This window comes from Bombus huntii, chromosome 8 (genome assembly GCF_024542735.1).
Source record: "Bombus huntii isolate Logan2020A chromosome 8, iyBomHunt1.1, whole genome shotgun sequence".
NCBI classification, from domain to species: Eukaryota; Metazoa; Arthropoda; class Insecta; order Hymenoptera; family Apidae; genus Bombus; species Bombus huntii.
Window position 1 is genome coordinate 11,938,145 of NC_066245.1, and position 27,766 is coordinate 11,965,910.

Below are 27,766 nucleotides of genomic sequence, written 5' to 3' on the forward strand. Positions count from 1 at the left end.
GTCACCGGTAGGATCCGGCGATGGCGCACTCTATATTCGATGAACATAGTACACTTTTCGAATAATGCGTAATTGGCAGACCTGACCGGAAAATAATACATTTTTCTATGGCTATTATTTATAGTTTTATTATTCATAGATAATGTAATTATTTGAAAAAAATTAACCCCTTGCCTTGCGATTTAGGTTCCAATAAACAATAAGCAAGATCGGTCACACGTCGAGCGTTCAAAGTTGTGCAGATCGCACATGTCTTCTGATATATAAGTGCATGTGTAACGTACAACTAATTTTATTTTGCAAGATGTTTGATAAATTTCATTACCAATTGATCATTGAACACGGAAAATTTATTATCTTGGAGTAAATAATAAATCAATAACAACGACGTACTACGTCTTTCACACGATACTGTAAGTTACAGGGTTAAGAACCGCTGTAAATTCTTATTGATCCCTTATATTTATAATATTTATGTAAAAAAAAAAAAAAAAAAAAAAAAAAAAAAATATGGTTCAAAAAAAAAGGGTACTTATGGTTTGTTTAGGTATGTTTTAAAATATTTGAGTGTATAATAAATTTAAAAAATCGTATACCATAACAGTAAAAAACATTATTTTTATTTTACAGGGAATATTTGTCGTTCGCCAATAGCAGAAGCAGTTTTCAGCAACGAAATAAATGCATTAGGCTTGAACGAATCGTGGGAAGTAGAAAGTGCGGCAATCATAGGATATCATACAGGTAAATGTCCAGATCCAAGAGCCATGGCTACGCTAAGAGAAAAGGGTATCACTAACTATTCTCATAGAGCACGAACAGTGAGTAAATTTATTGTTATATAAAAAATGTCTAATGTTAGTATTAATTTATTTTGTCGTTGTAGGTCAAGATAGATGATTTTACCACATTTAATTGGATATTTGGAATGGATAATAGTAATATTGAAAAATTAAATTATATGAAACCTGCGAATTGTACTGCTAAGATTGAACTTCTTGGAAAGTATGATCCAAAGGGAGAAATCATAATCAAAGATCCTTACTATGTACATAATTATTTTAATACGAAATGTTAATTTAAAATTTTCTATTATAAAACAAGAGCTAAATTAAAACAGATTTATTTACAGATGAACAACAATAATGGATTTTATAAGGCATATGAGCAGAGTACACGGTGTGTAAAAGCTTTCTTGCAACAACATAAAGGTATTATCAAAAGATGTATTGCACTTGTGATAATTTATAAATTAAATTTAAAGAAATATAATTATAGCAAGCTTCTTATTTCCAGATGAAACTTTAAAACCAGAATAAAGCTTAAAAGCTATTAATATGTATAATTAAAATTATTAAAATATTATATGTGTATAAATTCTTAGAGACAATAAAAATTCATTACAGAATTAAAGTATTGATTCGTTACTACTTATCATTTACAAGTATTCTTTAAACGAAATTCTCAATCGTCTTTCATATATAAAATAACTCTCTAGTTTCATATCATACTAATGCATGTAACTTATACCGATTCTGATTTCTATTAACTTAATACTCGTGTAACTACATATTTACTTGTACAAGCAACAGTTATTTAAGATAAAAACATATATATGTATTTACCTCGTTTTACAAGGTTTCTTACATAACCTTAAGAACACTATTGTATGAATACCTTTTTTTAAAGGTGAAAATTAATTTAAAATCAGTAAACAGCAACATGTCACCAAAAAAGAAAGTGTTAATGGTGTGTTTAGGTATATTAAGAATGTTAATTGTCTGTGCAGAGTAATATTGTAAGCGTATCATCTTTCGTTATACCAGTATTAAAAATTCTTAGGAAACAGCTGTCGTTCTCCAATAGCAGAAGCAGTATTTTACGATGAAATAAAAAAGTTAAATCTTTCTGACGTTTGGGAAGTAAATAGCGTTGCACTTTTACAGTATCACGTAGGTAACGGTCCAGAGCCTAGAACTATGTCTACGCTCAAAAAAAGAGGCATTACAGATTATACTCACATAGCGAGACAGGTATATATAACAAATTGTTTTATTTAAAATGCAAGATAAAACGTGTCCTTCTGTTTTCAGATAACAAAGGAAGATTTCTACAAATTCGATTGGATATTTGGAATGGATAGTGGAATAGTATTTGACCTCTGTCAAATGCAACCGGAAGATAGTCAAGCAAAAATTGAACTTCTTGGAAAATATGATCCGAATGGAGAATTAAATATAAGAGACCCGTTATTTGTAAGAATTGTTAACGTATTATTGTTGAATTATTTTTGTTGTTATTAAATATTTAAGTATTTTTCGATTAAAATAATAGGACAGTGACAGCGCTGGATTTGAAAAGGCATTTGAGCAAGCTGCAAGAAGCATAAAAGTATTTCTGGAACGACATAAAGGTAGCTTTATATACCATGATATTTCATTTATTAAGTCATTCGAATAATTTATTTTTATATTATCTTATCAAGAAATAATTTCCTTTACAGATATAGTAAATACATAATTACACTGATTATAATTGCATTGTCATATATACCTTATATATAAACTATTGTACATTGGAATAAACATGAAATATGTAAGTATTACGAATATGAATTATTCTTATTTAACTTTACAACCACTTATATACACTTCAATAATATTACGATCATCTCCGGAATAAATGAATTTTTGAAATCGTTCTTCCAAGCTACTACTTTGCAAATTATTCAAAAGTCCATCACTTACATCTGTATCCACAATAAGGGCATCGAATTCTTTACCGACTTCGAAATTCCCTACTTGGTTATCCATCGCAAGGGCTAAAGGAATATTGTATTAGAGATTCGGTAACTTGATGCAGTGAATAATTTTGATTTAATTCTAAGAACAGTACTACCTGCTGCACCACCTAATGTAGCCATATGAAATACATCTTTATAATTAACTGCTTTATAATTATCCTTCATTAAGGACAAATGGATCGATACTTGTAAAGCTGATCTCATTGCATCTAAAATACTACAACTTTGTCCACCTGATACATCTAAAAATAAAAACTGATTTATTGAAGTAAACTGTATAATTATCATATAACTATAAAGTTATTAAATAAAAATATTAAATTTATACCAGTGCCAAGACCAATCTTAATCTGTTTGCTTTTCAGTCTTTGAATATCGCAAAGACCACTTTTTAAACATGTATTTGACGAAGGACAGTGTATGATTGCTGTATCACGCTCATTTAATAATACAAGTTCATTATCTGTAAGATATATCCCATGAGCTAACACTGTCTGAAAATAAGCAGTTTATAGTTTCTTATATTTTGTATATATGTAATTATTTATTTTGTATACCTTATTTGTAAGAAGTCCAGCTGCATCATATACAGCTGCATAAGAAGGATATTCAGGAAAGTTATTCTTCACAGCTTTTACTTCATCTTGATTTTCTGATACATGAGTCTGAAATATTTTACATGTATGTTAAAACAATTCATACACATAGAATATTTTGTACATAAAAAATATCTCATATATAGTACCTGTATATGAAGATTTTTTTCTTTTGCTAGTTTTCCTAATTTTTTCATTAGTGTCATATCACAGCTTAAGGCAAATCTTGGTGTTATAATTGGCTTTATTAGAGGACTCTATAATAATTATCATATAAATAACAATTTGATCTTTATAAAGAAGAAGTAAAATATAAATTTAAATGATATTCACAACCTTACATTTAATTTAGCCAAATCTTCTATAAATTTGTTTATATTTTCTATAGATTGTTCAGTAGTTTCATAATAATTATCACTACGTTTTACATTCATACTTATTTTTCCAATGAATGCCCGTTGACCCTTATTAGCTGCTACTTGTCCAAGAATTATAGATGCTTTTGGATAGAGAGATGCAAAATAACATGCTGTTGTTGTACCACTCTTTATAGTCTGTTGCTATAATTTCAGAAATAATACGATCATCATTTATATAAAACATAATCTAAAAAATATTTTGATATTACGTTACATTGAACTCACCACAACCTTATTAAATACTTGTTCAGCAAATTTTTCATCTGTATATTTCTTTTCTAAAGGAAAAGTATAAGTCTCCAACCATTCTAAAAGTTGTTTATCATATCCAACTCCTAAATTAGGAAGTTGAACAGCATGAATGTGACAATCAATAAATCCTGGTACTAAAAATTGACTATTGCTGAGAACACTAACATTTTCGTTTTTTATATCATCCAAGTTCGGATTTATTACTATATTAGAGATCTAAGCATAAAAAAGTATATTACATAATTTAACAAATATAAGGTTTACATTAGGCGTAATATTTAATTTATTATGATAAATAATGATATTGCAGATTAAAAATAAATAAAAATAGACCGATACATACTTTGCCGTTTTTAACGTGTATCATACCACGGTCGACGACAATCAGTTCTCCCTGTTCGTTAGAGTGAATAAATGGACCAACAAATATTTTTTCTCTGGCAGACTGAGACATTGTGTTAATCTTTCTTAATATTCCAAATTTACTGTAACGCGCACCATAAATGTTTAAGAATAAGATAAATGTAATATAAAATAGTTACAACAATTTTTTATCTTTCTTAATATTTATCATTAATAAATATTGTATATTTTTTTTTACTTTTCACCTATTTATTAATATCCTATTAATATTCTTTGAATAGTACGTCTTGTATTGTCTTATAGTATAGTAACGGAAAACATATCGATGTAACAAACAATAAGAAGATAAAACTAATATCGTGCCGAAGCTATACAAATATTTATATTTGTTTTTATATACTTATCTTCGTATATTATACAGAACCCAAAAAAAAAAAAAAAAAAAAAGAAGATGATCGTAAAGAAAGAACAAAAATCTGAAATCTTAAAAAAATCGGATAAGATGATGGATACTCATCGAGAATTTTTGGATATGGATACCGATGAAGAAGATTTTGGTCACCAAGGTACGATAATTAAATACATACATCTTAAAATTTCGATTAAATCATAAAAGATCAGCGATCGGTTAAGATTTAGTTATATTGAATCGAATTACTAAATTCGAATATATTTTGAGGAAATGTGCAAAACAATTTTAAATATATGCATGATAATTCTAATTTCTGTTACGATATCTAAATCTCTGTTCTCTGTAATTGAGAAAATAATTTAAGATATTTAATTGTATTGTAGAATCACCTGATGCAGGCGAAGAATTTGTCGTTCCCTCAGAACCGGAAAAGCCTATTTTCTCCGAGAAAGATTTAATTGCTTTAGTAAGAACACCAACGTAAACCAACGCAATTTGAAATTTTAAAACTTACTTGTTGCCCAAATCGGGTCATCAGAGTCCATAACAAGATAATTTATTGCAAAATATATATTTTTTTTTAATATCTACTTAATATATATGTACAGATAAAAACATTGTGGACTTACGATTATTTATTATCGTTTGATTCGTTCTATCTAAGAAGTAATACTAAATTAATTATGCATCAAATTTTATATAGTATTACAAAATTGTAATAAATCAGTCTAATGAAACATTACTGCAGAACTGATTTATAGTTTGAATGAAAAAGAATTAGACTAGAAGTCACACTTTAGTATTATGAAAAATTCCTATCAGTCTAATGATAGGAATTTACTGTAATGCCATCTACGGCGCGACTTTTAAGATCCTGTTACAGAAGTGGAAATACTTTTGTAGGTTTCATTGAAACGATTAAATGTTTTCGTTTGAATATGCTTTTAGGTGAAATATGTGAAAGATTTAACGATATACTCTTGCAATGGCGTAAGTTGGAACGAGCATTCCGATGAAACAATTCAAGAATATTTTAAAAATCCGTCATATACAGTGCTAACTACATTTTACGATAAAGATGAATTAAATGCTACGTTGGATATCCCGATACATGCATCTAAGGGATTTACATATTTCTTAAGATCATCATGGCAAATTTATACCCCAGAAAATTTTTTAAAGACCGTTTCATTTGGCAGTATTAACAATAATATTAAGAGTAATGTCCTAAAATTTGTGGAAAATATGTATGCACCGATTGTGCTGCACAGCGAAGATTACGCTTCATGTATCCAAATAAAATATTATAATTTTATTATTTTAATTTTGTTCGTGTAGAATAGTATACGTGGTATAATAATTACAAAGTTTCAAAATTTTATTTCTATTTGTTATCATTACCTCATTATCTCGAACAAAAATAACCCATATTAGAGCTACAATTTCCCATAACGAACAGTTTTAAGAAACGACGTATTTTTAAATTTACACGAGTTTATCGTACATCTAATGGAGGAAGTTTATAAACCAATGGGTAGAACTATCTTATACGTACCGAAAGAACGTCTTCTTCAGACATTTTTAAAATCGGATACAGGCAATTATTCTTTGTTGGGTACAAATAAAACAACGGCCATTTCCGAAGAAGATGAAAGAAAACGAAAGTTAGTCGACAGGCTAGAGAAAGTAGTTTGCTTTTGGATCAGACAGATACGTAGAGCAACGATGACGTCGATGAGAAGACAAATTAATAATATACAAGATGAAGTGGACTATTGGAATGCAAAGCGTCAGTTTCTCATTAGTTAAATTAACTTTTCTATCTTCAGCTACACTACATCTTTTCTTAATAAAAAGTATCTGTTTCGAATTCCTTGTAGATTCAAATTTGAATCATTTGTGTACTCAACTTCTTAATACGGAAGTTCGATTAATCATCGACATTTTGAAAAATTTGCATTCTCCAAGCGCGAGTGAATTAGAGAAATTAACTATCCACATTGATGCAAGATTAGAGGAAGCGTCGTCGAATTTAATGTACTTAAATATTCTACTTCGTTTTTGTAAAAATTTAAACATTCCAGAAGATGTCGAAAATTCTGTGACAGAAGCATTACTTCTTATATTATTCATTTGGACGGAATCGTCATTCTATTCTACGAAGTAAGAACAATGACTTATGTTGAAAAATAATATTTCCGTATGTGATATTTCTATATTTCTAGTAATATTTCTAGGCGTAATATAAAAATATTATGTCGAGCATTAAGCTCACAAATAATGGAGCAATGTAAAAGATATATCAAACTGGACGTTGCTCTTGGGAGTAATCCCGAAATGGGAATACAGATGCTAGAGAAATGTATATTTTGTTGTAATGTTTATAAAACAATATATGATAACGTATGCTTTCTATAAAATATACTTTCTTGTATTAACAGCTGATTGGTAGATTATTAACACTTATTGCAGGTCATGATAAATGTTACATGTCGTATCAATCTTAACAGAAAATGGGACATAAACCAGCAAGAAGTTTTTAGCAAAATTAATATTTTTAAACAAAGATGCTACGATGTCATTGAAATTTGTGAAGCTTTAATAGTATTTGGAAGGTATTTGAAAGAAGAAGAAGAAAAAAAGAAAAAAAGTAAGATAGAAATTAATAATCATTTTTATGTGATTTAATAGAGACGTTAAAATAGGATTAATCGGAGGCCCAAACGGAACCGAGTATGAAGCATGTTTACGGGAAATTGAATCTTTATTTTACGAAAACTTAAATGAAATTATAATGGCACGTGACATCGTGTTCGATGTTACAGGATCCATTTGGTTTACAAAGATCAAACAATTTAGGTATATGGATTTGCAATTAGAAAATATGGTAGTAAATTTAATTAATGATATATTTAAAAATGTAAAGAATATAGAAGAAGGTATCGAGGCTATTTACGTTTTACAAAAATTTAAAAAAAGAGAGAATTTACGAGAATTATTGCAAAAAAAATGGATACAGGTATATATCGATGCTGTGTGTATTAATTGATCGCTAGTAAACGTTATTTACAATAGTTATTAATAATAATAAACAAATTCTTAGATATGGAAAATATTTAATAACGAAATCGAATACTGTTACATCAGTGCGATTAATCGATCCAGGGAAGAGACTGATGTTGGTGTAACTTTGTTATGCATTTTACAATACTTAAGAAATCAGCATTCTATAATCACAAATGCATTAGATTGGATAGGGGATTGCGACTTTGGAAAGTGAGTAAAGCAATCTAGATTATTTAAACAGATTTATTGAAATGATAGATTTCCTTCTTTAAATATCTTATTCCTTTCTGCTAAACATCTTTTTTATAACATGATTTCTCTACATTCGTATCTCTGAACAGGACGTATTATGCATGATTTCAGCTGTGTTTTGCAACGATATGAACATGTAGTAGATGTAATTGACAAGAGAAGAAAGATGTTTAACATTTACAATACAAATGGAACGCAATATATATAATGCGAAATTTTATGTTATTGAAACTGTGGTAGAAGGTAAAAATAATTTCATTTTAAGAGAAAAGATAATAAAAGATTGATTTAAAAAGTTTCGTATAACGAGAACCTCTTCTGTCACTTCATTATCAAAATAATGATATTGCTACAATTTCGGACGGGGTACTGTACTCGTAATTTTTCTAAATATATGTCGTTTTATCTTCGACTTAAAAGAAATGATAGGAAATCAAATTAAAAAATTAAGTATCTATCTGACATAATACGGAATATATACCTTCTTATATTTTATTCGATACGAAATATTATATTATTTATGTTCACTCTGAATTTGTGACAGACTTATAACACAATTCACATTGTTGATACTCTTCAGGATAAAAGTTCATTCTACGTGTTTTATTTGTTTAAAATCTTGAGTAATATAGCGTACATAGATCTTTCAAAGATTTGCATTATATGAATTCCTTCTTATCAATCACCTTGCCTTTTTGTAATAGTGTAAAAATAAGATTTGTAATATAATTGGCATAGGATGAAAGAGAAATCTCAGATGGCACTTTACACATTGTGAGGTATTTGAACAGTAAACTAAAGTAAATATTATGCTTTAGTAATTTACCATATCAAATTGAATTCATACAGGTTGTAGTAGTCATAATTGAAAATGATAATAAATTATATTCTATTAAATCATTATTATAAAAATCTTTTGAATAACACAATTAATTATAATAACGCAATTAATATCACATAAAATGAATGAATATCACAAAAAAAGAATGAAATTACAATATTGAAATATATATATATATATATATAAACTTTTAATTTACTTATAGACAGCATGAGTGTATCTTCTGTATTAAAACTAATTAACTTTGGGAATTTTTAATATTATATGACGTTCATGTAATGCCTAAAACAATTCCCAATTTCTTACTTACTATATTCTACCTTTCCATTTGAAAATTTCTAAAAAAATGTTTATTTAGAACATAAATCAAATTGAATACTGTTACAGTTTTTACACATAAATTTTAATATCAAAAACGATAAAACTCTTGTAATTACTCAATTATTTAATTTTTGAAATTTGAATACTATTCCCGAATAATTTACCCGTATTTAGGCACAACATTCATACTTTCATTTCCTAATATGCTATTAGTACCTTTTATCATATTCTGTGGTCCCTTACACAAGTGTAAACACTAAATGTGAAAAATAGATGTAACAATATTGGACACATAACATGTTCTTCTACGTTCTTAAGATACATATGTACTGCATTACATTTTCATGTTTCCCAAAGTTATAGTAGTTACACAGAATATGCACGCGATATATATTATATTTTTTTATACATAACAAAACATATTTAAACGATAAGAAATAAAATATAATGAGTATTTTTGCATGTAATTTGCCAGTGGCAATATGTATAGGGTAATCTATGCAATTAATATTTTTCTGTACTATTAGGCACATAAAATACATAAATTACATACATATAAGAATGCTTCTGAGAGAAATAAATTATTTTACAAAACAAAATAGCAAACAAAATAGCATATTAAGTACTATCAACAAATATAAGAATACATGTATAATCGTGTATTTATGTATATAATAAATTTTATAACAAGTTTCCTCTAAAAATCATACCTATGGCTATAGAGAAGATCATGAAGAAATATAATTATTACTGGTGTAATAAACTCAATAAATCGTCATCAATATTTTACTGGTACATATTATTAGATTTACGTAACTTCCTAGAAAAAATAGATGTTAACTTTTCTTTGTGACTTCTTTAACACGATACGATACAACTTCCAACGATAAAAATATAAAAAATATTTCGTTAAATATTAGTGTTGTTGGTTATATTCTAAAAATAACATAGCGTAATAATAGAATAGCACCATTTATAAGTTCGTTCAGCTTTTACGGCTGAAACTAGTTGTATATTACGTTGAGCTGTGTTAAATTGGAAACTTTGGCATAGATTACCCTATGATCAATTATGCATCTTTACTTAGGAACTATTATAAAATACATAAATATTTTATGTACATATACACGATACTAGTACATGTGCATTCATTTTTTAAATTTTGATTATCATAATGCTATAATCTACTTTTTGCTTAGAGAATTAGAACACTCTTTTGGCACAGATAACTTAAATAATAGTATGTATTTGGTTTGTTTTTACCCTACCTATTTTTACTGCAGTTTCAATTTGATGCAATTACCAGATTTTCCTCACCACTCGTTACCGTAAAAATTGGACTACCCGGTGTGTCCTTATAATCAAGTAATTCACTATCGTCGCTAAACGAGCTGGTACCCGAAGAACCAACTTGTTCTAACCGCGATGGTGGTAAAAGAAATATCAATGAGATCGCTATTATCATATGCCATGCACTATGAACATACTACAAAGAAAATACAAATACTTCTTATAATAATAGAGACAATTTTTCACCTTTGTTAATATATATATATATTAATTTACAATGTACGTACCTGATAATTGGCTTCTGTCTCGACTAAAGAAAAGAGCAATAAACCTACAATAGCTAGTGTTAATCCTGTTAATAACTTTGAGATCCTCTCAGGCTTCTTCAGCCTTCTCAAGTGAAAACAACGATAAGCATATGTCCCCATCTGGAAATATATGAATAACAAAAGAAATAACGCAGTTATAAGTGTTTCTTCTAAATTACTTACTGGGATCATAATGCCCATTCCTAATGGTACTAATATACTAGTTAAACTTGTTTTATTGGATTCAACACCAAAAGCTATAATAAGAACTCCAAACATATGACATAATGATACAAAACGAGTCGGTATTTCAGCCATTGCAACAAGTGTTACCCAAAATGCTAATATACTTGAAAAAAAGTCACTGTATTGCAAAACCTGAAATAAATTTAATAAAACTATTTATAAAAGAAAAGATATGATACAATTGTTATGAAACAATTTACGTACTTCATATTTAGCAACACAATAAGTCATAACATGTTGATCACAAGCATGGTACAGAGATGAAAAAAGCATAGTTGCCAAATAGACTAATCCCTCGGTATATAATCCGCGCTTAACAGCTAAATATATAGCAGGTATGAAGAAACCATTACTCAAAGTTAGTATCAATGTTGTTATAAGAAGAGAAGATTCTAGATTGGCGTTAGTAGCATCAGTGCAGCCCCATCCTTTGTATCCTGTGTAATAAAATATATATCGGTATAATAGAAAGAATTATATGCATAAATTATAAATAGTAGTTATTCTAACTAGTAATCAAACCTTCAAAACATTTGCATGTTGTGTAATAAAGAATATCACGATGAACTTCTTCACAAATTCCGTGATGACCACATGGATAATTACCATCAAATACACATTGCCTAGTTCGTATATTCAACGATACTAACATTACTCCCATTTCACAATTTACAGGTTTTCTATTTAATGGATAATATCATTTTGTAATTGTAGTTTGATTTTAATTTTAATATTTTCTATTTATATTTCCAAAAATATGATCTTACCCGTTAAAATAGCACGTTGCATCTAAACTAACATACCAAGTGTCTGGTTGTGGATATGGAATCAATAGTGTTCCCTCATGTCTATCAAATGAAGACAAGATTATTGACATTTCGGAATTTTCACATATAATATTATTGTTAATTCTATCTGGAATTCGCCCACGCTGAACGCAAAGTGTAACTTTAACTAATTGCCTTGTTGTTTTCTGAAAGATATATATAACAGATTGAATAGTTTATGAAATTATATACAAGAGTTTCAGTAATTATTGCTTACTTCATCCATTTCCAAATGAGCACTTATATCAAGCGTACCGCCAATATCAATTAATGGCAAAATATCAAACTGCGTTATTACTGGATGCGCATCAGTCAAGATTATCCAAGAAGTGAACCATTCTTCGCTCTGAAGATCAGTTTTTTACACAAACACATTTAATAATTAATATATTTCATATTTATTTGTTATATTTATATTCATGAAATGCTTGATACCTGTAGTAAATAGATCCCTGAAAATATTTGTGAGTGCTTGATTCTAGTAAACTGATATCTTGGGAAACATAGATCATCAAAATATTCATCCGGTATACGAAATATATGTTTCGTAACATCTCCATTATAAGATGATTCATTATGTTTATCTTCATCATGTTCTGTTAAATCTTTCATGCTCAATTGAGCTAATGCTTTAGAAAATAAAGGTGCATCGAAATATTGTCTTATAAAAGATTTTTCTGTTATTCTAATCGGGCATTCTGAAAAGAATAAGATAGAGCAGAAATAATTTATAAGTTTAACATTAACTGTTAACTAAACAAAGTCACAAGTAATGTAAATTTACCTGAAGCGACTACCTTCACATTTACTTCAATAATACTATCCGAAATAATCATTAAATAATAATAACTATCTTCATAAGGGGAAGATTCTGTAAAGGTATATGAACCCAGCATAGTTAAGTTTCCAGTTTCAAATGATTGAGAGTGATTGAAAACGGGCAAAGAACGCCCTTTTAGTGCCATATTTTTAATACAAAGTTCATGTACATTACGAGATTTATGCACAGTAAAATTGCAACCCCAAATATCTACACGAAAATTCCATGTTCCTGACGGGATATATATCCTAAATAAGAATACAATATATTAGTAATTCTCAATTTCTATAATGGTTTGGATATGATAGTTATACCCTTTACTTGTAGTAAGAAGTAGATTCTTTTGTTCTCAATGTTTGTTGGTAACCAATAGGAATATTTTCAATACTATTGGTTTGTGTCCATACAGCTATAGAACCTATACTATAGTGGCATTTATGGCCAAGTCCCTAAAGTATATAAAACTTTAGAATTAATATAAAACAATACAACATTGGAAGATAGATAAAATCAAGATATACCTGCTGTTGAACCTTTTCATCCCAGTGAGACAAATATGCTCCAACAAACCAATCTCCAGCTTCTGGTCCATAAACTGGTATAATCGCAGCGGATTTTAGCTCAAATGTTGTAATTGCAGAAACTCTAATGGTATGATTACGCTTATGATACATATCATTAGGAAATGTATCATTATTTATAGATATCACAGGGTAACTGCCCCATTGCAGGTATCTGAAAATCATAATAGTAAAAGTAAATATCATATTACGAATACCTATACGTTCACGATAGCAAAAACAAATATTTACATATGTACTTTTCTCTCTGGGCAATCTTGCCCATCCATAAATGCCGCAAACTGCCAAGTAGCTCTAAGCACCTCTTTTGGAACTGTATAATGAAACATGGCTATATCTGAATAACTTTTGAACGAATGTAGCGATCCTTCCTGACTTGCTTCCGGCATAGTACATTCTTTAGCTGTCAATATAAATTATTTGCACGTTCTAAGTTAAATATAAATTTATTTACATAAAATACATTTCATAAAGATGAAAATTATAACATTCTCCATGCTTAAGTAAACGTTATTTAAAAGAAAAAAGTGTAGTATCATCTTGGAATATAAACTGTTAAAAGATATAAGTCGTTAAAAAATAAAAGATAGGAACAAAATTATCAATTTTGTAAACGAAAAGATCTGTTTTCAAATTTACCTGGAAAAAGTAATAAGATTAAAAAGACGTGAAATTGAAGAATCATGAGATATCGCCTTGGAATATAACATATCGGAAGCATGATAATATTTTTTGACATCATAGAAAGATGAAAATTTTTTTTCGATCGGATGGTTCCATCCACTTCTTATTAATTATCGATCATTTTCCCATTCCTGTGTTGACTGTACATTTTGCACAGACGATAAATCACCGCGACTAGCTAGCCCGCAATGTTTGCGTGTTTAGTCTATATGGGTTTCCTTCGATCAGCTGTAGTGGACGACATATAAATAGCAAAGGGTGGAATGAATACAAGCTGTAAACTCCTAAACGAATGCTAACTTGGTTTTATTGAAAACCTTTATTCACAACAATTTGTGATACTACTACAATGCTTAAGAGTGCATGAATACTTTAATTTCGTCGGTGTTAAAAATTTCCGTGAAGCGCGCACGTGGGACAACTGTACTCGAGATGAGCACCATAGTAACTGCCTAGCGCAGTCGCCCGGAGATAACGTTTACTCCTTGTCCTCGTCTGACAGCAGAAGCTGCTTGCGCGGGCGGTGTTGCTTGAAAAGCGATGGAGACGACGAACGCGGAGCTGCGCTGGCGCAACAGAGCGATAGTGACCTTTGTGACGGTCTAACGAAAATACCATGTGTTGGACCGTTCGCGAAGAGACGCGATCGCGAGAAAGCGCGCCAAAGAGAATCGTAAATTCCCGTTACGATTATAGAATCGACGCCACGAAATGATCGATCCCTTATTTCGATTAGGATAATAGAGGTGGTTGAATTGATCATATCAGAGACCGAGAATAACAGATTACAATGCACTGTATTCCAACAACTTGTAGACAAGATAGTTACGCACGGTACGTATAGATATAAGTCAAACAGATGACTGAATTAACGGCCTTAATTGTAAAATAGAAAAGCTGAGGTTTATGACAGTTCCTTAGGATTATTACGGTCCGACTAATTATGTTTGCACAGGTAATGCACCGATGACTCGCCAACACCACGATATTTTAAACATTTCGAAGAAACATTGTATTCATCTTAGCACAGATGAAATATGTAATGAGAGGAATAACAACATATAAAATACACAAATGAGATGGACAAAAATATAATTACGATAACAAGAGGATAGAAAGAAAATGAAGGGAATATCCTTAGCGCAACATTTTCTTGGCTTTTTATAATACAGTTACAAAATTTACACAACGATATATTATAATACTACAACGTAATATATGAACATTTTTATACAAAGCACATAAAAAATATCTTTTCATAGACTTCTACTTTCTAGAAGATTAAACTTCGATATCTTCTTCGGCAGCAGGTAAAACTACCGTGGTCACAGTTACTGGTTTCGTCTTCGATTTCTTACACAACAAAATCTCTATCCTTCCGGAAATGTTACTCTTCAAAATCGCATTGATCATCATAGGAATCGAAATGGCGTTTGGTAACAAAGGTACGTCCATCACTCGTGGTTTCACTTCCGTGTTTTCGCTTCTGCAAACGATGTACAGGTCCGTATCGGACAATTGGTCGGATATGTTCGTCAATAAAATACGAATCTGATAATTGGGTCCCAATCCCAAAACGGTAGCTTCCATGGTAAGCAGATGTGGTCCCGCGACTTGACTATCGTTCAAAGATTCGACTAATTTTTTGACTACCATCAATCTCAGTCGAAGAAGACCTTGCTGAAAAGTAGAATGAATCTTCTTCGCTTCTGACCTTTCTCGTATCGTTTGCTCAACGAACAATCGCGTTTTCTTCGGTACTAAAAATTTGGTGCTATCGGTTGACGGTAAATTGGATATCGCGTTGTGAATATTGAAGTCCGCAGTCCGTTTTAGAATTTTTACACACAGTCCACCTCCCACGGTGACCATCGCCATCGTTCGTTCTTCTTGACCCATTTTACCGTACTGTTTCCAAAAGACAATGCACAATATTTCTATCTTATTAGTATTCAACTTGGAATAATAATTATTCGTAAATTACCTTCATCGCAGAAACTGGTTCCATGATTTTTAACGTGTCCACGTGATGTTTCCCGTCGTACACGCGGATGCCATAACCAGCGGTACTCACAGCGAGCAAAGAAAGGCCAATTTGCGGAACTGGTAAACTCACCGAATCCAAAATCGCACCCGGAACACGAACATGCCAAATTTTAATTCCCTGTATCAATAATTTATTATTATCTGTAACGATTCGAGTAAAGATATACATGGCTGAAGTAAAAATATTCTACGTACCTTCCTAGAGAAGCCGATCAAAGTGCTATCCATGATGGTAACCGCGACGCTTCCGTTATTAAGGGCTGAAATGGCTACAGCCGGCGATGCTAATTTTTCCCAAAGTTTCACGGGTCTTCCTCTTCTTATCGCGCCTATCTTACCATCTCTTCCAACAATTACTACACTCCCATCGCCGGTCCATAAACCTGTACACGCGAAAGCGACCGGCGGCCATTCCAACAAATGTTTATCCATAACAGAAAATGTTCTGCAACGAAAGAATGGCGAGCGAGGAGCGTTTAATCTTATAATTTTTCATTATTCGTATAAGAATGGTTTTTAAAGGGAAGTGGTACCGAGGATCCAAAATAAGTACTTCTCCGAATTCCGTGCCCAGCACGAGACAACTACTCGCTGGATCGTTCCACGAGTCTCTTCGAATCACAGAAATCGCGGTCAAAGCATTACTTTTAATCAGTGGAACTCTTCTGTATTGTTCCGCGAAGCTAGACCTCAAATTCGGATCCATGGATAGGAATTTTAGTGTTCGCGGTGAGATAAATCCCGCTCCGAGTTCCTTTAACAATAAATCCAGTTCGTCGGCCAGTGTTAACACGTTCAATTCCTCGTCCATTCCAGCCTTATGCCAAATCTACGAATAAATTTATTGTTTCAACTTTGAAAATCAGAGACGCATTGGTCACTAAGAAATCAGAGAATTGCCTGTACCTCCCGTTCCTTCGGGTGTACGTCAATGTGTGGCAAACAGTACTTAAAATACGGTCTCATGTTTTTGAAGATGTAGACGCTAGAACCAACACCCACTGCCAGTACGGACGATCGAGGTTCTCCATTTTCTGTGTAAAATCCAACCACTCCACAGGGTGGATCTATCATGTTGTGTTCTGTTATCTGGTCACCTCCTTTATAAACTCTTATCTAAAGATAAAATATTAGAACATCGAGAATTCCGACATTTTTTTAGCTTTGAAAATTCTATTTCATTACTTTAGGCGAATTGACACCGAGGGTCCCCAGATCGACGCAGACGAGTCTAGCGTCTCCATCGCCGCTTACATCTAGCATATCGAGCGCATTTGGTAAAGTGTATAATCGGGTTGCCGGTTCCCAAAGCGCTTCCAACCATCGACTGGTACCAAGATCACCAATGTTATGTCCAGCTCTAAAAATTGCACGAAATAATAAAAAGACGAATGTACCTATCACGTTTAATCGCGATTAAGTTAACGTTGAATAGAAAGGATTGAAAGAGAGAATCATTTTTTCTTACCGTAAACCGTGCATGTTCGAGAATCCTTTCTTTTTTTTTTTTTTTTTTTTTTTTTTTTTTTTTTTTTTTTTTTTTTTTTTAATGTTCACGACAAACCGTTATCTTCAATCAAAATGCATTATTAGTACGTCTGTCTAAACGTTTACCCATACGCATTCTATGTACAGTAGCAGTGTAGCGCAGCGTATAATAGATAGATCGTCATGTCGTTATTAATACGCCGATGAGTCTTCTTGAGCTGAAAGAATTCTTTCTTCGAATTAATCTAAATGAACACCGTGGCAATTGTAATTTTCGAATGGAGGAGAGATCGATCATATCGGAAAATCTGTTTAGAAAACTCGCTAAACAATGAAACGATACCAATGAATCGCGCTTTGTTGTGAACATTTGTATCCATAGAAATGTTCACGTGCACAGAATATCAATGATCGCGCGCAGCTCGTCTCATTTAATATTACATCGTAATGAATGAGAAGTAATTTATATAACAGATATTGTAGAATTTTAATCAATATAAGGTATCAATATAAGATAAACCTAGATTATCTTTATGATAGATTAGATCGATGAGTCGATCGTAAAATTCAGTTTCTTACTTTATGTTTTCAGGTAACGTTCCTATTCTATGTTTTCAGGTAGATTCTATTTAAAGCATTGTTATTGTCGCGTGTTTCCTTTCCTTCGAAGATTAAATCCAATTTGACCTTTATACAGTTTGTATATATAAAGCGGATTTCGAGATGAAGCATGTTTTCAATGAATTCTTCGCCGGGTAGTGAAGCATCTACATCGAATTTTCGAGACCGATAATTGTTGACCCTTATTGACAAAGTTCATTTTGTAACGGTTTCTCTTAGAATTAAGAATAATACGGGCATACTCGATAATAATGGACGCAACATTCGAACAAACATTAACACCGGTAGGAGCCACAAAGAATGATTCGAAAATACCATTCTGGATATTTTGGCAGGAGAACGTAAAACCGAAAACTGATGACACCAATTCGAACCATCGATCTGGACATTGTTGGAGAAAATATAGAGATTCGAGAAAGGATCACAATTGGGACGAGATTGAATCTCCGCAATTTGTGGATTTTTTTAATCCATCGGATATAGGAGATTCGTTTTTCAGTAAATAAAAATTATAAAGATCGGACAATTCTTGAATCCTGGTGTCCATTCCTCTTTATTATTTTCAGACAAAGCAATTGTAACTACAAGCACGCCAAATCAGGGTCATACAAACACAAAACATCCGAATATGGTAGTAGACGATGAAACGTTGACTGCGTAAGGGTTACAATTGTGAATTTCTTTAAATCAGATTTAAGTTATTTTCTTCTCATCTGATAATAAAAAATGTCACTTAATATCTTTTAGATCTCTAAGCAATTTCTATTTATCCGATATAACATTCGATAATCATGAAAGAACATACGTAAATCGTGATGATTCTCAGGGGCAAAAAGAGAAAGAAAACTATGTGGTTCATAATGCTAGCAAACTGGTATGTCAATTTACATAGCTGATATTGTCATTATTATGATTGATCTGTAAAAGATCGAGGTTAACATTTTAGGAGCCTAAAGCTAACGTCAAAGCATGTAATAAAACAAGAATGATGCAGAGAATCGGGGTCGTATACCCCTTCACTTTTAATTTGCAAAAAAAAAATACGCAAGAGGGAAAACAAGAAAATATTAAAAAGGTATGAAAATCACACCCTTTAATCTTACAGGCTATTAAAAGGATATATACTTTTGTATTATTCTTAGATATTGAAAGATGAGAACAAAGCGAAGGGGGTAGAAAAATCAAATAATTGCAATAAGAAAATGAAGAGGAGTACCGACGTAAGTACAAACAACATCAAACTTCGCATTAACAAGTAATAAATATATTTTTCTGCTTTTGAAATAAACCAGCTGTGGAAGAAACCACCATTTGTACCATATTTGTCAAAACAGAAATTACCACCACCAAAATCTCCACCTTTACGTACAGCGACTCGAGCGCAAGAAAGAAAACGCTTTGACGAAAATATGCAGGAGAAGAACAAACAAAAAGAGCAAATGATACAAATGGTAATAATATTCTGTAATTTTGTAATTAAATAATATTCTGTTTTCAATATTATAGTATATATCCTAAGAAATATATACATATATATATATATATATATATAATAGGCAATTGCTGCTAAGAAAAAGCAAGAGGAGGAAGAAATTGCATTACTAAGAAGACAAATGGTTCATAAAGCTCAACCAATTCACAAATATAAAATTGGTTTACCGCAAATTAAAAAACGACCTTTAACCGATCCTGTAAGTCCGATAGTATTGAAACGTCGTCGCCGCATATAAATATTTAAAATATATATATATATATCTCGGGAATAGTATGGCACATTGTAAAAGATTCTGTATCTCATTCGTATCAGTACATTAGTAATTACGTTTGAATTAGATATTTTTCTTTTTACTCCCTTCTTTTCAAATAAATATATTTATATAATGATGTAAATTAATAATACTTGATATTACACCTAGTAATATAGTAGCACATTCATATACATTTTGACTCTATAAATTTTATCAGTAAAGGCAATTTTCTTAGATCTGTATCTCTAATTTCTCAAAATAACATTTGTTAGGTCCCTGAATACGGGCTGAATTCCATCCCTCGGACCGTAATAATCCTAAGAAACTGTAGTATAACAAAGCATTTCCTTTATGGTTATTGCCTCATCAGGTAAAAAGGGGCAAACGTTTTCCCATAATAGATTTCCACCCGCAAGCGACCAGTGGTGAGGCGATCACCACCCAACAAGAGTTCTCCTCTGCGACAGCATCGTCACCGAACTTCTCTCGTTTCTCATCATCAGATCAGTCAACATTTTTTCACTGGCTTTACATTTTTAACTCGTGTTTGTAAATGCTTTGTAAATGCTAAATAATTGTTAGTTAAAATACTAGAAAAAAGTTTTTGTAGATGTAGATATGATATAGTGAAACTTAGATGTAATTTTTTATAATTTATATTTACCACAGCTTATGCTGGATAAATATTAACATGAAATATTTAACATACATAACAAGCTCGCTCTAATATATTGTAACATAGATATCCATATAGTATATATATATATATATTGTAGATATATGATGAAAGATTGCCAGTGTGCATTCTAGATTAATATCGATATATATTTCTAACATACGATAGTTACAAATATTTAAATAATTGATAAACACATATACAGTAATTACAAAAATGAATGTTTTTTAAGAGCATAAATTCTTATGTTTTCGAAGGCATGATGTTGCACTACATAAACTGTCAATTCGTAGCTTCCTTTTTAAAATAACGAAATGTGTATAAGGTGATGAACTTCATTTTCTGTTACATGCAATAATTTGCAATATTACAAACTTAATAAAAATAATTAATCAAGCTATCGAAAAACATAATAAATATTCATTTAATATTAAATATTGCTGCTATACGTAGTACTAGCTGTACTACATGACAGCTCAAAAGATATTTCTAGATAAATGTTTCTGAAAAGAAAAGTTGTTTTAAATGTTGTCTTATATATTCAATAATATCTATTGATAAAAATCATAAAAACCCGTCAGTCTTTTTTTTCTTTTTTTTTTTTTTTTAGTATATACTTTATACAGTTTATAAATATAGATAATTTTGAAACAAAATCATGTGTGATATCTATACCACATTTCGTTACTTTTTCTTAAATTTAATTGCAGACATACACATCTTTTTATGAGGTTGAAAGCATTATTCGGTAAAACAGCTGAATCGATACCTCGTTATTTTTTAATATGTAATAAATTCATTCATTCCATTAAATTTATTGTAATATTTTATTCGAAAACTAAACAGTCTCTATATGTAAACTTTGTTATGAATTTTACAAACCTATATCGGAAATAACATTTTTTATTTCTTTCCCTTAAACTGGTATAATAATTAACATATTAAATTATTCGTAGAATTAAAGTCTATTTATTTTAAAAAGTTATTTTGTAATATATAAATTTAATGTTATCAAAAAAGGTAACTAAACCTATTAATACTCAAATGTAAAAGATATCTATATCTATGTCAAATTAAATATAAACGAATAATAGAAAAGTTTTAATAAAAAAGTTTAAGTTTAAATGCATTCATAGATATGTAAATGCAAGTCTAACAGTACAATAATCTATCAGTATCATCAGTTACTGTTACGTCCGGTGACTCTGCGTAGTCCAAAATCTATCCCTCGATCGGGGCGGTCGATAGAATTAGTCGGACCGCAAGGAACAATCCTAGGATTATTGCGGTACACAAAGTGTCACCGGACGTAACAATTACATTAAAGCTACATCTATGAATATAGAGCAATTTCAAAATTGTTTAGAAACCGAAACTAAAATAGATCGTAAAATATAAAACAGTCTGCGATATATTTGGCACATAAAGCCTGACTCATATCACAATGTATACAATATGCATATTCTTGCGTAACTGATAGGAAGCCCACTGAATGTTAATGATAGGCAAATATACAAATAATTATCCTAAAACTATTTTGAACACAGCCAATGACACATTAGTCACACACATTATCATAGATTATATAGGACATAAGTTATACATGAACAAGTAAATTCATCGGTTTAAAATCTGGAAGTGTATATATCATATCATAATTATTTTTTCCCCTTTTGTCTAAAATATGCCCATCTTATCACTTAATCTTCATCTTACTGAAGTAATGCTGATGACGGTGATGGAGGTAGCGATGGTGATGGCGGTGGTCTTGTGAAAGTTTCTATTTCATTACAGTGGAATTGACATACTGTACTAGATGTACTTAAAGTAGATTCTGACCACATTCCTCTTCCTTTAATCTTTCTTCTAGCTCCACTATTATCTGTACTTGATTCAGGCACATCTCCAGACTTGTTCTTGCGAAGATATTTCCATAATAGATTTAATCTGCATGAATTTGAAATGTTAAATTATATAAACATTTTAAACTGATACTTGCGAAATTACTTGCGAATTACAACTACGCGTTATTTACCTGGGATGTTGAAACTGAGCAAACTGAGACGATGGACCTATTACAGCTAATACCGAACATAAAAAAAATGTAGCATATATCCAACTTATACTCATTACAAGGAACAAAAAGATTCCAATTTGTATATATGCTAATACACACGAAGGTAACATAAGAACACCAGCCGCACCGCTTGTGAGAGAAGCCATTAAAGTTGGACCAGCCATCTGTGCAAGAGCCGTTTTTACTTTATCTTCTTTCTCTTTAGAAGTACATGCTCTGTAACTTACTACATAATGTAAACTAAAATCTACAGTCAAACCTAAAAATAATATATGTTCAGTTATGTACATTATGAAGATTAAAATTACCTATTATTAAAAAATACCTATTGCTGTAGATATTGCGACACTTTCTAGGACATTTAATTTCCAACCAAGAAGAATCAAACCAGCAATTGTTACTACAATTGCTGCTCCAATTGTTACAATTGCATAGAAACTGATAAGAGGATTAAATGTTACTAAAGCTAACACTATGAGAGCTAGAACCAATGAAGCGCCCATTGCCCAAAGCGTTCCTTCGTACAATGTTCTCTGTAATTCATAAAATTCTAATCTACTAACGAACCAACCACCGCGCATTCCTAACGGAGCTTTTTTTAACTGATTTTGCATCCATGTTTCAACCTGTAAAAAATATAATTTTTATTAATGTTTTATCAATAACTAAGCATTATGATTGCTTCCAAAAATATGAAATATTAAAAAACAAATATATATATATATATATATATATGTCGGAGACGAAAGGACGTCGGAGCCGCCCATTGGAACTTCAGGATAACCCCCCGACATTGTAATCTAGACTACTAGTCTATCTAGTATACTAGTCTAAGCTAGTCTACTATAGCTGTAATTAAACAACCGTAGTCACCCAAGCCGATTGTAATTGTCCGGGATTAGTGACAGTGAGCTTTGGCTCGGGGCGACAGTCTGTCGCCCAACGTAGCCGCGGTCAACGGGACGAGCGCTTCGTCTAACAAAGGTGTGGAGTGATGTTATGACCCTCATTAAAGGAAATACCCATAGAGCTACCTGACAGTAAATACCTGACAGTAAAACATGCCAACGGTTCCTTCGGACAATGAATACCAAATGTTGAGGCACTTACACAGCACAAAGGCACTTCCGTGCTGTACGAAGATGGATAACTTCAGTGACGAATCATTACCTACCCCAAGTCCTCGCCGCGATAGCGACTCGAGCCCGGACTCGGATCGTGACTCGGATCATAACTCGACATATATATATATACATACTTACGAAATACGATTTTATTTTACCTGATGAAAAAACTGATCCATATTTGCAAATGAAAGGCTATAATTATATATGCTGTCATACTCGACGACTAGAGCTTTAATTTTAGGCGTTGGCATTATTATAGAATTTGTTTCATTTGATACTTGTAATTGTTTAAGATTTGGTTCATTCAAAAATTTTAAACCAGCAGAAACACCATTACGAACCCACAAATACGATGGAGTGCTATATAATTTTGCATTTGCTTCAACCGCACATCGTTGTAAAGTGCTAGCATTATATGGAAATTCACTTTTTTTACAACACGGTGCATAATTAATATGTGAATCAATGGGATCTTCACAACGTCTTTGCATCCAATGATGTAACGATTCAATAAAACAGTTGGGTAATAAAGGTCCTAATGTATCGCGATAGAAAGGTTGAGCTCGTAAATCGCGGCAAAATTTTTTAAGCCATACTTGTGATTCTGGATGAGATACATCAAAAGATTCATCCCATTCTGGCATACCAATTAAACTAGGATCTAAATAATTGCCATTATCAACTGGTTTAATACCCCATACAAATCTTAATGGTAACACATCTTCATTATCAATCTGCAATTATTAATTATTCAAAATTTTTGTGAGAGATACATTAAAAGAAACTTTGTAATTTTCTGTACATACCATCCCATGTTTTTCAAACCAAAATTTTCGCGAATATACTAAATCATATTTTTCAAATGGATGAGAACTATCAAATAATTGGAAATCAGCAGTATCCGGCAACTGTAAGCCAGGGTATTGAAAAACAATGATGCAACATGCTATTGCTATAATACCTAAACTTAACGACCAGCACCATCGAAAATTTATAACTACCCTTGTAAGGATAGTATTAAAACCTATCGTCATTTTATCTCCAAATAATCGTAAAGGTCGAATAATTTTTCGTGTTATAAAATTTGCAGGAGATAAAACGCCTAGTTTGAATCGTTCCGACACAACGACACATGCCGGCAGCCAAGTAATCATTAAGAAGAAGTTTGCAATAACAGTCATTCCTGAAAATAGACTGTATTTATGGGATTAGTAAAGTTCATATTTCTTTATTATTTTTATATTATCTTTCCTTAATATTTTAATATTAGTTAAATAATTATTTCACATACCTAAAGCAATTTATAGCGGTAACGTTACTAACAACTGATGCAAAAAATGCTACTGCAGTAGTTAAAGATGTAACAAACATAGATGGAACAGCATGTTTCATTGTTTCTTGCACCAGTCTGACCAATCCATTATTTGATATCTTTTTTTCTTTTTCTTTCTCCCAAATTTTACAATATATAAATGCATCATCTGCTCCTATTCCTTTAAAAAAATAAAATTGTATGTTAAATAACTTTTATTATTAAAAATCGTAAATTTAACAATTTTCATACATTCTTTAGTTTCTCACCTACAACAACGACGATTGCCAAGAGATTCATGAATGGGAAAAACTTGATATGTAAAATTAAAGTGTAAAATGCATATGAAATGCCAAGACTAAAAATTACAGCAATAATGGTTGTGACAGTTAATAGAAAAGAACCAGTATATGCCCATATGCAAACTGTTACAAAGGCGAAACCAACGAGCAGTAAGATAGAATCTGACACTAACAATTGGTTAAACAATGTACTTTTTAAACCCAATTGCATGCCCTTCACGCAAAATTTTCCATAGGATAGATCATTATCACCAAGTCCTTTATAAAAGTCTAAAGTTGCTGAGCTTGTAGCAATCGGTAAAAATAACATTGCATACTTCAACGTTGAGTTTTGTTTATTTTGAGGATCTTGTCTCTAGAACAAAATATGAAACATTTTATTGACAATTGTTCTATTCTTCATAATAATTTCTATGATATAAAAGTTTTCTCTTACATGATCTGAAATAAAATCAATATCTAATAAGTAATGCAACAAGTGATAGGCTGCATTGTGCGTATAGCATTCACTTGGAACATGTTTCTGACAATTTAAGTCTTCTTCACAATTTGATGTTAGATGACCATTTTTATAATAATAAACACATTGTTTCAAAAGAGTTTCTACACGGCTAAGATCGTTTTCTGTTACACCCAGGCAAGAACTTCGATTAGACAGAAGTGCAACGTAATTTGCCGGTGACCAACTTCTGCAACACTTTTGTCCTATATTATTATGTCCTATTTGTGTTTGACATAAAGAAGGAAAGTGTGGGTTTGATCTAAGTTCTGCATCAATATAGCATTGCGCTAGTACACCTTCCATTGACCATAAGTTTGAATCTTCAGACTTTCTACCAATAACCACGCGTGCATAACCAGGTAATGGTAGATTACAAAAAAATTTCTCATTTTCAATATAGTCTTGACTCGCATTTTTATTTTTTAGCTCTATTAGTTCTTCCCATTTATCTTTAATTTCAGCTTTATTTACTTTTTCTTCTTTATTAGTTACTTGTTTTTGATACTTTTTCTTTCCTTTTCTCTTATTTTTGGGTTTTGTTCTTACGTTTAAGTTCTGAAATATTGTAGTGTTAGTTTGTAAATCCAATGGCTTATATTTTACGTGCAATATCCTAAGCAACTTATACACAGTTAAAATAATATATTACATACAAAGCTCGACAGACATACCTGTTGCATATAATGATAATGTTCCAAAGGATTATCAATCAATTGACCGCTTGGCTTATTTGATTCTAATAAGTTTTGCCAAGCAATAAGTCTTTGTGCTAACATTGTGCCTCTTGCTTCAAAACCCTTAACAGCACAAATAAGGTATAAATTAATAAAAACATTATACACATATATTATATTTCTACCTTAATTTTATATACTTACTAACTGAGGATCAGAGAAGTCAGGAAACTTTTTAATAGCTAAGGGAACAATCACACATGTTGAAGAAAAAATAAATATTGCCATTAGAATGGTATAAGGATGATGAGCTATTACTCGAGAAATCCACCATATTTCCATTTTGACAATTATATCTTTTTTAACTTAAGTCATATTTTCTTATAAATTATTGTAATATACAAGTTACTAAGGCAGGATTGCCTTAATCTTTGTCTAAATCATACGATGTTATAGCTTTATTTTTTAAACAATTTTCAGATTGGAAAAACTCACATTAAAAATTATATTTTGTAGTATAGTACTAGCGAAAATCAGTTTTTGACGCGTATAGTTCAATAATGAACCACTGAATAGAACATGTACTATAAATAACTTGAAGTTTCATACATTTTTATGTTTTCTTTTATTGTAATCGTCATTAAATTTGTAATATTTTCGCATAATCATTTTGTCTATTTTTTGAAGACTTATAACTAACTAATAGATATAAATATTACAAGAGTGAAATTATAGCCACTATTTATGTAAGGACTTCGAAATATAAACGTAATTTTATATAAAACATTGAAGCATGGTTGTTCAATTTAAAAAGCAACATGGACTTCCCACTTTAAGGAATGGCACGTGTTCACATTGCAGTAACAAATGGGATGATCCGTAGAGACAACGACCGTGATCCGTAGGCTATGGTGGATAGATATACATACACATGTATATGTACATATACAATATACACTAGTATACTGATATATATATGTACATATATACGCATATATGTGTATAATTCTCTAGAGTATAAAATAAAAACATTTTATTCTGCTAATATAGTATTAAAATATTCTTTGCTTTTTTAAAGTTTAAATTTAACTTTATCCTAGAAAACTACAGGG

General features: G+C 31.0%; 8 protein-coding genes across 14 annotated transcripts; 4 read left to right on the forward strand and 4 right to left on the reverse strand.

Moving 5' to 3' along the window:
- The first annotated feature begins 58 nt into the window (after window positions 1–58).
- LOC126868972 (low molecular weight phosphotyrosine protein phosphatase-like) lies at window positions 59–1,413 on the forward strand. Its single transcript, XM_050625007.1, has 5 exons — window positions 59–547; window positions 631–821; window positions 887–1,048; window positions 1,133–1,211; window positions 1,297–1,413. Exons 1-5 carry the CDS (start codon window positions 511–513, stop codon window positions 1,317–1,319), a joined length of 492 nt encoding a protein of 163 aa, XP_050480964.1. The 5' UTR covers window positions 59–510; the 3' UTR covers window positions 1,320–1,413.
- Window positions 1,414–1,551: 138 nt separating this feature from the next.
- On the forward strand, window positions 1,552–2,595 carry LOC126868973 (low molecular weight phosphotyrosine protein phosphatase-like). The gene is made up of 5 exons (XM_050625009.1): window positions 1,552–1,759; window positions 1,843–2,033; window positions 2,094–2,255; window positions 2,335–2,413; window positions 2,504–2,595. The coding sequence occupies exons 1-5, from the start codon at window positions 1,723–1,725 to the stop codon at window positions 2,518–2,520; spliced, it is 486 nt and encodes a 161-aa protein (XP_050480966.1). The 5' UTR covers window positions 1,552–1,722; the 3' UTR covers window positions 2,521–2,595.
- Window positions 2,595–5,696, reverse strand: LOC126868968 (guanine deaminase). Of its 3 annotated transcripts, XM_050625003.1 has the most exons (10): window positions 5,360–5,462; window positions 5,235–5,279; window positions 4,414–4,555; window positions 4,044–4,286; window positions 3,741–3,959; window positions 3,549–3,656; window positions 3,361–3,468; window positions 3,132–3,297; window positions 2,899–3,045; window positions 2,595–2,821 (listed from the first exon to the last, which is right to left on the reverse strand). In XM_050625003.1, the coding sequence occupies exons 3-10, from the start codon at window positions 4,522–4,524 to the stop codon at window positions 2,622–2,624; spliced, it is 1,302 nt and encodes a 433-aa protein (XP_050480960.1). In that variant the 5' UTR covers window positions 4,525–4,555; window positions 5,235–5,279; window positions 5,360–5,462; the 3' UTR covers window positions 2,595–2,621. The 3 variants fall into 3 exon arrangements, with proteins under 3 accessions (XP_050480960.1, XP_050480959.1, XP_050480961.1); XM_050625002.1 differs by lacking the exons at window positions 5,235–5,279; window positions 5,360–5,462 and adding an exon at window positions 5,475–5,696; XM_050625004.1 differs by lacking the exon at window positions 5,360–5,462 and having other exon boundaries at window positions 5,235–5,354.
- On the forward strand, window positions 4,562–8,469 carry LOC126868974 (uncharacterized). The gene is made up of 10 exons (XM_050625010.1): window positions 4,562–4,999; window positions 5,229–5,311; window positions 5,794–6,133; window positions 6,305–6,634; window positions 6,726–7,008; window positions 7,083–7,248; window positions 7,318–7,460; window positions 7,537–7,864; window positions 7,949–8,121; window positions 8,275–8,469. Exons 1-10 carry the CDS (start codon window positions 4,885–4,887, stop codon window positions 8,369–8,371), a joined length of 2,058 nt encoding a protein of 685 aa, XP_050480967.1. The 5' UTR covers window positions 4,562–4,884; the 3' UTR covers window positions 8,372–8,469.
- On the reverse strand, window positions 8,137–14,585 carry LOC126868965 (transmembrane protein 8B-like). Of its 4 annotated transcripts, XM_050624996.1 has the most exons (14): window positions 14,382–14,580; window positions 14,037–14,309; window positions 13,629–13,800; window positions 13,338–13,551; window positions 13,138–13,265; window positions 12,781–13,064; window positions 12,432–12,694; window positions 12,214–12,342; window positions 11,937–12,142; window positions 11,692–11,849; window positions 11,374–11,606; window positions 11,107–11,301; window positions 10,903–11,043; window positions 8,137–10,811 (listed from the first exon to the last, which is right to left on the reverse strand). In XM_050624996.1, the coding sequence occupies exons 2-14, from the start codon at window positions 14,137–14,139 to the stop codon at window positions 10,611–10,613; spliced, it is 2,427 nt and encodes an 808-aa protein (XP_050480953.1). In that variant the 5' UTR covers window positions 14,140–14,309; window positions 14,382–14,580; the 3' UTR covers window positions 8,137–10,610. The 4 variants fall into 4 exon arrangements, with proteins under 4 accessions (XP_050480953.1, XP_050480951.1, XP_050480954.1 ...); XM_050624994.1 differs by having other exon boundaries at window positions 14,037–14,580; XM_050624997.1 differs by lacking the exon at window positions 11,107–11,301 and having other exon boundaries at window positions 14,037–14,585.
- Window positions 14,586–14,796: 211 nt separating this feature from the next.
- On the reverse strand, window positions 14,797–18,445 carry LOC126868966 (Bardet-Biedl syndrome 1 protein homolog). Its single transcript, XM_050624999.1, has 7 exons — window positions 17,596–18,445; window positions 17,313–17,487; window positions 17,034–17,243; window positions 16,661–16,956; window positions 16,323–16,572; window positions 16,066–16,245; window positions 14,797–15,989 (listed from the first exon to the last, which is right to left on the reverse strand). Exons 1-7 carry the CDS (start codon window positions 17,607–17,609, stop codon window positions 15,363–15,365), a joined length of 1,752 nt encoding a protein of 583 aa, XP_050480956.1. The 5' UTR covers window positions 17,610–18,445; the 3' UTR covers window positions 14,797–15,362.
- LOC126868971 (targeting protein for Xklp2-like) lies at window positions 15,392–20,065 on the forward strand. The gene is made up of 8 exons (XM_050625006.1): window positions 15,392–15,526; window positions 18,572–18,734; window positions 18,803–18,893; window positions 18,984–19,110; window positions 19,183–19,311; window positions 19,379–19,456; window positions 19,529–19,687; window positions 19,793–20,065. The coding sequence occupies exons 3-8, from the start codon at window positions 18,865–18,867 to the stop codon at window positions 19,964–19,966; spliced, it is 696 nt and encodes a 231-aa protein (XP_050480963.1). The 5' UTR covers window positions 15,392–15,526; window positions 18,572–18,734; window positions 18,803–18,864; the 3' UTR covers window positions 19,967–20,065.
- A 723-nt stretch (window positions 20,066–20,788) lies between these two features.
- LOC126868977 (protein dispatched) lies at window positions 20,789–27,584 on the reverse strand. 2 transcript variants are annotated; one of them, XM_050625017.1, is made up of 11 exons: window positions 26,859–27,584; window positions 26,652–26,777; window positions 25,915–26,535; window positions 25,446–25,833; window positions 25,156–25,357; window positions 24,671–25,058; window positions 24,020–24,598; window positions 23,063–23,363; window positions 22,837–22,996; window positions 22,696–22,741; window positions 22,417–22,607 (listed from the first exon to the last, which is right to left on the reverse strand). In XM_050625017.1, the coding sequence occupies exons 1-11, from the start codon at window positions 26,994–26,996 to the stop codon at window positions 22,554–22,556; spliced, it is 3,003 nt and encodes a 1,000-aa protein (XP_050480974.1). In that variant the 5' UTR covers window positions 26,997–27,584; the 3' UTR covers window positions 22,417–22,553. The 2 variants fall into 2 exon arrangements, with proteins under 2 accessions (XP_050480973.1, XP_050480974.1); XM_050625016.1 differs by having other exon boundaries at window positions 20,789–22,607; window positions 22,696–22,996; window positions 26,859–27,583.
- Window positions 27,585–27,766: the final 182 nt, after the last annotated feature.

Bases quoted from the DNA above. Each gene is read 5' to 3' on its own strand.
- LOC126868965 (XM_050624996.1), bottom strand. From the start codon at position 14,139: ATGATGTCAAAAAATATTATCATGCTTCCGATATGTTATATTCCAAGG. The intron at 13,801-14,036 runs GTAAATTTGAAA...TTATATTGACAG, and splicing joins AATCTTATTACTTTTTCCAG to CTAAAGAATGTACTATGCCG. The intron at 10,812-10,902 runs GTACGTACATTG...TTTTCTTTGTAG, and splicing joins AGACAGAAGCCAATTATCAG to TATGTTCATAGTGCATGGCA.
- LOC126868974 (XM_050625010.1), top strand. From the start codon at position 4,885: ATGATCGTAAAGAAAGAACAAAAATCTGAAATCTTAAAAAAATCGGAT. The intron at 7,249-7,317 runs GTATGCTTTCTA...CACTTATTGCAG, and splicing joins ATAAAACAATATATGATAAC to GTCATGATAAATGTTACATG. The intron at 8,122-8,274 runs GTGAGTAAAGCA...GCATGATTTCAG, and splicing joins GGGGATTGCGACTTTGGAAA to CTGTGTTTTGCAACGATATG.
- LOC126868973 (XM_050625009.1), top strand. From the start codon at position 1,723: ATGTCACCAAAAAAGAAAGTGTTAATGGTGTGTTTAG. The intron at 1,760-1,842 runs GTATATTAAGAA...AAAAATTCTTAG, and splicing joins AGTGTTAATGGTGTGTTTAG to GAAACAGCTGTCGTTCTCCA. The intron at 2,034-2,093 runs GTATATATAACA...TTCTGTTTTCAG, and splicing joins ATACTCACATAGCGAGACAG to ATAACAAAGGAAGATTTCTA.
- LOC126868977 (XM_050625016.1), bottom strand. From the start codon at position 26,996: ATGGAAATATGGTGGATTTCTCGAGTAATAGCTCATCATCCTTATACC. The intron at 26,778-26,858 runs GTAAGTATATAA...TGTGCTGTTAAG, and splicing joins ACTTCTCTGATCCTCAGTTA to GGTTTTGAAGCAAGAGGCAC. The intron at 24,599-24,670 runs GTATGTACAGAA...TAATAATTGCAG, and splicing joins GGTTTGAAAAACATGGGATG to ATTGATAATGAAGATGTGTT.
- LOC126868968 (XM_050625002.1), bottom strand. From the start codon at position 4,524: ATGTCTCAGTCTGCCAGAGAAAAAATATTTGTTGGTCCATTTATTCAC. The intron at 3,469-3,548 runs GTACTATATATG...AAAATATTTCAG, and splicing joins AAAAAAATCTTCATATACAG to ACTCATGTATCAGAAAATCA. The intron at 3,046-3,131 runs GTATAAATTTAA...TTTTATTTTTAG, and splicing joins TAAGATTGGTCTTGGCACTG to ATGTATCAGGTGGACAAAGT.
- LOC126868971 (XM_050625006.1), top strand. From the start codon at position 18,865: ATGGTAGTAGACGATGAAACGTTGACTGC. The intron at 19,111-19,182 runs GTATGTCAATTT...TTAACATTTTAG, and splicing joins TTCATAATGCTAGCAAACTG to GAGCCTAAAGCTAACGTCAA. The intron at 19,312-19,378 runs GTATGAAAATCA...TATTATTCTTAG, and splicing joins AACAAGAAAATATTAAAAAG to ATATTGAAAGATGAGAACAA.
- LOC126868966 (XM_050624999.1), bottom strand. The intron at 16,246-16,322 runs GTACGTAGAATA...TTATTGATACAG, and splicing joins TGATCGGCTTCTCTAGGAAG to GGAATTAAAATTTGGCATGT. The intron at 15,990-16,065 runs GTAATTTACGAA...TTTTGGAAACAG, and splicing joins AACCAGTTTCTGCGATGAAG to TACGGTAAAATGGGTCAAGA.
- LOC126868972 (XM_050625007.1), top strand. From the start codon at position 511: ATGGTTCAAAAAAAAAGGGTACTTATGGTTTGTTTAG. The intron at 822-886 runs GTGAGTAAATTT...TTGTCGTTGTAG, and splicing joins ATTCTCATAGAGCACGAACA to GTCAAGATAGATGATTTTAC. The intron at 1,049-1,132 runs GTACATAATTAT...ATTTATTTACAG, and splicing joins TAATCAAAGATCCTTACTAT to ATGAACAACAATAATGGATT.